General features: G+C 43.9%; 1 protein-coding gene across 10 annotated transcripts in view; it reads left to right on the forward strand.

Annotated features, from left to right (window-relative positions):
* The first annotated feature begins 2,469 nt into the window (after positions 1-2,469).
* The window catches only part of LOC104944900 (CUGBP Elav-like family member 3), a 27,297-nt gene continuing 20,841 nt past the window's right edge, over positions 2,470-8,925 (forward strand). For 5 of the 10 annotated variants that reach the window (XR_798280.1, XM_010770498.1, XM_010770500.1 and 2 more), the window contains exons 1-4: positions 2,470-2,625; positions 2,845-2,874; positions 3,469-3,675; positions 5,458-5,540. Coding sequence is in view for 9 of the 10 variants with exons in the window: in XM_010770498.1 (XP_010768800.1) it covers positions 3,531-3,675; positions 5,458-5,540 (228 nt within the window). In the remaining variant the exon portion in view is untranslated. The remainder of the gene's footprint in view (positions 2,626-2,844; positions 2,875-3,468; positions 3,676-5,457; positions 5,541-8,925) is intronic. The other 5 variants (XM_010770502.1, XM_010770503.1, XM_010770505.1 and 2 more) reach the window with 2 other exon arrangements.

Raw genomic sequence — 8,925 nt, forward strand, 5'->3', positions numbered from 1 at the left:
ATTTTACTCAGTAACTCAGGGTGATATAGCCAGTTTTCCTCCAAATGATGGCGCTGTTGAGTCTCAAAAACAGGTGTAGGGTTCAGAAATAAGCGGCTTACAGAGGAAATGTCTCCTTATGTTTTGAAGTTTGCACTTTGTTGTCTGTTTTTATTTTATTTTCAATGTTAATTTTGTAGAATATTGAATAAGCACGGCTTTGCTTACAAGCGTGCCTTGGTTTTCCCAAATATATTTGGTTTAACAGGACTCTAAAAAAGTTGTCTTTAGGAAGCATTGTTCTTTTATTAAATGTGGTGTGATGTCTGGTAAGAAGGCAGCATTTCAAAAGCAAGATAATCATGGAGATTATTCCAGGTCCACAAAGCATTATACAAGTTTAAGAGGTGCAGATTGAAGAGTAGGAGATGATAAGTGCCAATAATAAATCAAAAATAAAAGTGAGGAAAAAGAGTTTGAAAGTTTAAAGGGGCTAGCAACTTTGCTAAGTACCATAGTCCTGTTATAAGGAGGACATATTGTTCTTTAAACTTCTCTTCACTTTCTTTGAAAGCTATAGTCAAGATTTACTTTGCAGTTTCAGGTTGTCAACAAATCAACAAATAGATGATGTTATATTATGGATTAAGGTACCCACCAAATAAGCCCCACCAGCTACAACATTAAAATGATGAACACATTTAATTAAGTACTTTTATACTGGTAATTTAAGTATCATACACGTATAGTAGCCTATAATATACTTAAAGTACTTGTAGGAACTGTTATCTCGCTGCTAATAGTGTTATAGGCCTTGTTATAAGATTTGAAATGTCTGACTTTTACTAATACAGAGCACTTATTCCCCCACTGTTTGTATTTACAAGATGGACCAATCCGACACATGCTTTGGTTATGACCTTTAAGAAATCTGAGAATCATAAAGTTTGCTCTTGCTCTTCCGTGCTTTATATCTGTTTCTCCTCCATCGTGCAGGGAGGCTTAACCGCTCCGGTGGCGTGCGGCCCTCTGCCTGCTCACCGTTCACATCCTCAGGGCGCTGCGTGCCTGCTCTGCCGGTGCTGCTCTTGTAAAGAAAGCCCCTGGTGTGGAGATATACGTGTGTGTGTGTGTGTGTGTGTGTGTGTGTGTGTGTGTGTGTGTGTGTGTGTGTGTGTGTGTGTGTGTGTGTGTGTGTGTGTGTGTGTGTGTGTGTCTGTGTGAGGGGTGTAGGCTATATGGTGAATGAATGAGGAGGGGGATGCTTGCTCACAGAGGGCACGAGGCAAGGCAGGCAGATGGTGACCTTTTGGAGTAAATTACCATGAACCCTATGACTCTCTCTTTCACTCAATGTTCCCCCTTCCAATACCATTTGCATGCACACACGATAAATCAAAGAACATTCAAATACATGTGTCATGCTATGTTAGTTTGTTCAGATTTAACATTGGGCCCTGCCTGTCTTAACATAGGAAATAAAATGGCCCAATGTCGGCCAGTTTTCCAAAGTACAGGCTGTAAAGTAGGCCAACTCCAACCCGGAGCTATCTCTCCTTCTCTCTGTCACACATTTTACTCTGAGTGGGTGTGAGCGTGATTTTGGGCTCGGGCGTGAACAGCTGTAGTAGTCGTGACTGCGTGCACAACCAGCGGCGGCGCGCTTCGGCTTCACGTCAAGAGGCATCGCTTCAGCACCAAGGCCAGGGCTCACGGCTAGAACAATAGGCGGCTCCGCGCACGGTGTTGCCTAGGAACCGTGTGGAAAAAGTCTCCCCCACACATTGTCGCTCGGGAAAATACTTTTAAAGCAACTATACTACTTCTAAAAATGTCCTATAAAAATAGTATGTATATCGCTGAGTGTACGAGAAGTATACTCATTATTTAGTAAGTATGGGTTAGTTTTATTTATTTTTCGTGTGAGTGAGGCCGACATATATATTGACGGTCCCTGGCAGTTACGTCACAAGCTAACCGCTTGGCTGAGTGGAGGGGGAGGGAGAGACAGAGGAGAGACACCGGCGTAGGACGTTAAAAGCCATCCAGACTCTGAACGGGTGAGACGCAACAAGAATAGAAAAACGCAAGAATAGTAGGTTGAAATCACCTCAATTTAAAGTTGGAGCAATATCGGCACGACTATTAAGTCTCCAAGGCAACTAGGCAAGTTTAAACTGCTGGATGTTGCGCGAATTTAAGCGACCGGTTGGCCTGTTATCACTTTATAATTAATTGATTAATTGGTGAAAGTGAAAACTAACTAGCTACGTTAACTCTGGATTTTGAGAGTCGAGAGGTTGACTACATTTCAGTGGCGACAAGCTGTGCTTCGGACTCACCTGCTAGGACTTTACTCCACCACCTGCAGACTTCCAGACCGGGAACACCGGGAGTTTTGTAAAAAAAACTACAAAAAAACACAGCCGAGCCTGTAGTATCTGAACACCGAGGATAAGGAGGAGGAGGAGGAGGAGGAGGAGGAGGAGGAGGAGGAGAAGAAGAGGGAGAGTACGGAGGCACAAAGAGTGGATAGCATCCAGAGAGAGGGGAGGAAGGAGGACGGCACAACAACAGAGAGCATCCCTCTTTAATTTAGGATCCACACAGGCACCACTCTGCCCGTATAAGCATCCTCTGGACACGGTAAGAGCTTTGGTGTGTGTAGCCTGTTTATTTCCCTGCCTTGTTTTGTTCTGGCGTGTGTGTATGTGCATGTGTACATTAGGGGGGATCGGACAAAGAGCAAGGGAGCCCCATGACATCCGTGTGTATGCTGTAACCTACAGCTGGCTAAACAAAGAAACCGCTCTATTGCCATGATTTACCCCCAATCACGCTGTTTCCTCTCTGTCTCATGTGTAGGGATCCCGAACGCTGTTTATCCACCAAAAGGTAATGAATGCTTACAGATATTTTCGATGTATTAATATATATTTAATTGGGAGGGAAAAGTCCCATTATTGTTTTTTGATTGGCTAATTAACATTTGCATAATTGTTTTACCAGAAGCTACTGGAGCCCTTTGTCACCAGACTGGGCAATAAATACTCAAATGTTTCAAGCAAATCATTTTAACGTTTATTTGCATAATTGAGGCACACATTTTGTAGCCCAAAACCCTATTTAAATTATACATTTTTTTTAGAATTTAAATTGATATTTCTTTATACTGATATATTTTTGGTATCCTTATTTTTTATATTGTTACCACTTTAATTATGCTTACACTATATTCAATGTAATAAATTACATATAATGAAAATAAATTCTAAAGAAAGAATACTACAAATATAATTGTGATACCGAAGGAGTTTTAAACTCTTTAAAGTGCATACTTTTGAATGTGTAATTTGTTACCACTGTAAATCACACCACTTTTGTTAAATTAAAAACAATTTTAGTATAATTATTGTGACTATTACTGTCCAATGCCAACTTCTCTGGCTGTGACCCAAAGCTTATCCAGCATCGGTTCCTCCTTTCCAGGGACGACTGCTCCTGATCTGTGTACCCCTGCAGTACCCAGTCCTCCTCTCCACTCTGTCCCGATGAAGGAGGCCGACGCCATCAAGCTGTTCGTGGGGCAGATTCCCCGTAATCTGGAAGAGAAGGACCTCAAGCCTATCTTCGAGCAGTTTGGCAAGATCTATGAGCTAACTGTGATTAAGGACAAATACACTGGCATGCACAAAGGTAGGTCTCGCTGCTCTAACACAGCCTAAACAAAGAAAGACAGGTGGGGATAGACAGACAGAAAGCTAGATAGACGTGTGACAGTAAGGCAGATAGATGGGTGGATTTTCCGGCGCTGAGAGTCACATGTCACCATGGAAACTGTCACACCTCCTCTCGTCTCCATCTCCTGTTAGCACTGCAACGTGAGATCATGAAACCAGGCACACACAGTCAGTACTACACATACACTGTGAATCAAAAACCTGCTCATGCATGAATATGCTTGTGCCAAAATGTGTTAAAAAGAATACTATATAAAGGTGTCCTTTGATATATGGCGTACAGTGTTACAAGACTCCTTATCCTGTTAATGATTAAGAGTCTTTAAATAATGCCCCCTTCTTACAATAGATGGGTGATAAACTGCAGCAAACACACACTCTCTTTCTCTCTCTGGCACACACACACACACACACACTCACAGGATGACCTGGGGTCTTGTGTGTTTTGAACCAGATTAGGCTGTATGCTCCAATCAGTGTAATGGGGCTGTAAGCCTGGGTGACACAAGGGAAAGAATCTGTTGTTTTGAGAATCCCCACGGACACAGTAAGCCCCTCTTAAAAGCAATGAGATGGACCATAAGATGTGTGTGTGTCTGTGTGTGTCTGTGTGTGTCTGTCATTATGTTGAGTCATGCTCAATTCTTCAGATCTACAGTGTGTGAATGTTTTCATCCTAATCGTCTCTTCTTTACTCTGAATCCACGTTAGTCTGTCTGAGATGTCACCGGGATGCTAACCTGCTGCTAATCTTGTTGTCTTAGTGCTGGTGACAGGTGTAGTAAACAGCTCTGGCCAGCCAGCTCTGCTACCTACCCCTCCCTCACACACACAGACACAGGTACAGCACATAGGAGAACAGAGGGAGTGTATTTGGAGTGATCGTGAGGCATGCATAGTGGTTGGTTTAGGAACCTGACTGTAAGGCCTTGTTAGCCCCACGCACACGTCTGTGGTACTGTCATGTGTGCTGACTCGTGCCGTGCCGTTCTGAAATGTGCCGTGCCGTGGAGTGTCCTTCTCTTGCTCTAGAGTGCATCATCATGGTGTTGTCAAGTTTAGTTACAGTGCATGAATATATATATTTTTGAATCCTTTCGCACAGTTAGCCTTATATTAAATCAGAATAGGTGACGATTAGGGATGGGACGATATAGGATTTTGTTGCGGATCGCGTTGAAAACTCAGAGTTTATCGTGGTATATTTTTGTTATTGGGTTGACCAACCTATAAAAAGTCTAGATCGCTATCATGGTAGAGACGTGAAAATAGAAACAGGCAGAAAAAACTACAGGAATTATCAACACAAAACTATACATTTTTATTTATGCAGGGGGATTATTATTTCCTTATTTTGGCATGTTATGTGTTCACTTAAAAAAGATTTGTGTTACCTGTAAAGCAATACAAACTCAGTTAGAAAGGTGATTCTAGTATATGTAATGCCTCGTTAAGAACTTTAAGGATTTAGATGCTAATTGGCATACTATTGGGAACCTCAGTTATTTTGGCCAGCATAATCGTGACATTAAACTTTCATATCGTCCCATACCTAGTGGAGCCTGCTCATGGGAGGCATCAGAAAAGGAGACGTTTTAAATGGTGTGGCTGTGTGTGTTTTTGTAGGGGTTGATACAGAGATAGAGGATGAAAAATATTGGAGCTCCTCGCTGACCTTTTCTACCGTTCCTCCTTTCCCTTCTTCTTCCCTCTCTCCCTGCCTCTCTCTATCTGACAGGATGTGCGTTTCTGACGTACTGTGCGAGAGAGTCGGCACTGAAAGCCCAGAGCGCTCTCCACGAGCAGAAAACACTACCAGGGGTAAGTGCAAACACACACACATATCCCCAGACATTCACACTTATGCAACAATGCACACAAGCTTGCAAATACACTAATATCAAATCCGCCCCAATCTAAATGCACAGCCGCTCGCTACCTTGTACACACACAAACACGGCCTCAGATCAGTGTGTGTGTGTGTGTGTGTGTGTGTGTGTGTGTGTGTGTGTGTGTGTGTGTGTGTGTGTGTGTGTGTGTGTGTGTGTACTAGTGGACGTTCAGCTCCCATTAGTAACACTGTGACATAACTCAAGCCGCCAGCAGGCGTCTTGCTGCTAAGGACAAACACTCCCTCTCACAGGAGACACGTAGGGATCTCTGTGAGCATAATCATCTCCATTTCTCTCTCTCTCTCTGTCTCTCCATCTCTCTGTCGGTCTCTCCGTTAGCCTCCGGTGATAGCTCCCGCCTAGAGAGTGTGTGTAATTAATGTGGCCATTCCCCTTTGTCTCATCCCAGTCTCCCTCAGTCTCCCTTGTTGAGGGATCGTGTGCTGCAGTTGGGCAGGGGTTGGACACTCTTCATTATGGATGGGCCACTGTGCGAGATCTGTGTCTGTCTCGTAGGCTGTACCTCTCTGTTGTTCCCTCTCTCTTTTTTTTCTCTCTGACCTGGTTTCCATTGCAGTTAAAAGAGGATTTTACAGTGGCTGTTTGGAGCATTTTTTCATTTTTACCCTATTTTTTGCATCAAAAGTGTGCAATAATACCCGGGCGACAGAGTGCATGGCTGTAGGATGTTTAGTAGAGATGAGACTTTCCGAACCATATCCAAACTCTGATTTGCAGTTTTGACATAATGGCAAATGTATCTTCACCATCTCTGAGCCGTTCTCTATCTGATTCTCCCTGTGTCGCCCCGCCACTGTTGGAGTTTCCGTTTTTTGCACCTTCTCTGCAAGCTATGGTGTTGATAAGACCTATGTGGGGAAATGGTAGCAGGAGAGCCTGAAGAAAATACTTTTGGGGGAGGGGAAATATTCTTATCAATACAAATCCCTGCATCCATACATACATATTGCTTTTTCATGCAGCTGGGAAATGCCTCTCCATCCGTGCACACACAGTCACACACAGAAACGCAGCATGTTAATAATGACATTAATCCAATTAGGGCCTGCTAAGGAGTCTGACCTTTCTGCGGAAATCAGCCCTCCACTGTCTGCTGTGTCTGGTTCCTCCCTCCCGTGCTGCCCTTTGTCCTTTGACTTACCCTGCTTACTCTCTCTCTCTCCTGGGTTTTACTTTGATCCTTTCCTGTTGCAGATGACTTAAATAACCGGTTGTGGCAGAAGCAGATAGTCATAGAGAAATGGTGATGAATATTCTGGACACACGGAGGAAACATTTGCAGGGAGGATGCTCATTAATGGGACAGATTTACTAAAGAGCCGGCATGAAACAATCAGAAGCTCCACTCCCCCGAGAAAGACGAGTGCAGAATCGAGGGTGTGGCTCTCGTGTGCTGGCTTTTCAATAAGACTGGACTTTTAATGAGCAACATGACTGTTTCTGCGTGTTGCTTTTCATCAATTTGGTGTATCCTGCTCTTCCCCTTAGTTGTTTATCTAAAAAAGATCCTATTACTTATTCTATCCAGTTTGAGACATTCTTCAGAGTAAACAGAGTACTCTCGATGAACCTATTAAAGTGTTTTTATTTGAGATCACTGAGTTAATACAGTTTTCACGAAAAGGACTCACAGTTGTTTCTCACTCATTCCTTCCAACAACCCTCTTGTAGGTTGAACACTGCTTAAAGATCAATCTGAATCCCCCTAATAAATTCAAAGCATTATTTTGCTGGGTGTATTTGAGCTTGATGGCTTCCAGCATTCTCTAACTTTGAGCTCTGCTATCACTTTCCACTACCTGTCTATACCCTTTTCTACCCTGTGTGTCGTTCTCCCCCTTCCAGTCTATTACCTTCCTTGACAGGATTTAGAAATGACTTCAGACGACTTCTCTCTCCCTTTCACACATCCTCCCATTGTCCAATTCTTTTCATTCCCCAAGCATTTCTTTTTCATCTCTTCCTTATTCTTCCTTTTATTTTTCCCTCCATGCTTTCGCTTTTATCTCTCTTTTTCCCCCCTCAAATCCCCTCTGTCCTCTGTTCAACTCCTCCCCTCACGTCCCTCAGTTTCTCTGCACCAGTAGAATATTACAGGATACTTTCGTCGCTCGTTTCTTTTCCTCTCTGAAATCTCTTCATGGTATTCCTCTTTCATCCCTGCTGTCTCTTACTCAGTTCCCCTCACTGCACGCTCACGCTGCCTCCTCGGATTCTCATTTCACAGTCATTTATGGTAACCCTTCTTCTAAGTCTTCCTCTCAACGTCAGTCCCTCTCCCTCCACCCCCCTCGCAGTTCCTCTACCCCTCGTCTCAATTCCCCTCCTCTTGATTAGTTGACCCTTTTGACCGTTTCACACCCCCATCTCCTCCTCCTCCTCCCCCCCCCTTCTTCCCCGGCTCTACTTGTTAAGCTGCATGATTAGTTTCTCACAAACTCATTTTCATAGTCGGATCCTGGGCTCACCATGGGGCAAGGGGGCGGAGGTGTGTGTGCATGTGTGCGTGTTCATGCCACTCTTGAACCTGGGGATCGCGGCTCTTAATTGCGGATACCGGTGGCACGTCAGGCCCCTCGTACAACTTTAATAGAGCCATAGCATCACACACTCATACAGATGTGTTTCCCCCTTGCACCGTGGCCAAGCAATTAAAGGTTTGGAGACAAGTCCAGAGCCACAGAGGGCTCTTGCCGCTTGTGTCTGTCACTCAGTGATGAGATTTAACGCGGATTTAACGGTTCCAAGCAGCCAGTAGAGGAATGAAAGGAAGAAGACAAACACAGAGCCAGTTGCAGAGATACTATACCTCGAACAGTCCACTGCCCCTGCTAGCTTCAGCAGGGGCAGTGGACTGTCAGATTGGAAAATGAGAAAAAGGATAGAAGGATTGTGCGAGAAAGAGAGGGAGATGAACAGATGGCCTTATCAGAGTGTCCTGCGCCTTGTGTTTAATTTGGACACAGAGAGGGAGCACGAGATGAAGAGAGGGAGAGAGTTACATTATATTAGTCACAGTCGCAGACATTTAACAGTGGAACCACTAGCAAGTCCCACTGTAGCACACAGATGTTTTGGTGTATTAGATGTGGTACAGAGATTCCCCCTGGGATGCATCCACACGAAAGAGCTCATGTTTAGCTGTCGCATTATCAGTGCTAATTTGCACTTGAAAATTGAATTTCTCATTTGTACGCAGGGCTTGTCACCAAATGGGAATAATGAGGAAAGGATCCAGGGAGGTAAAAAAGATGCTCCTAAATGTTTGGCTTTACCTTGTTGATGCTTGATTA

The sequence above is a fragment of the Notothenia coriiceps genome, unplaced genomic scaffold (assembly GCF_000735185.1).
Source record: "Notothenia coriiceps isolate Sejong01 unplaced genomic scaffold, NC01 NC01_scaffold00008959, whole genome shotgun sequence".
NCBI lineage: Eukaryota > Metazoa > Chordata > Actinopteri > Perciformes > Nototheniidae > Notothenia > Notothenia coriiceps.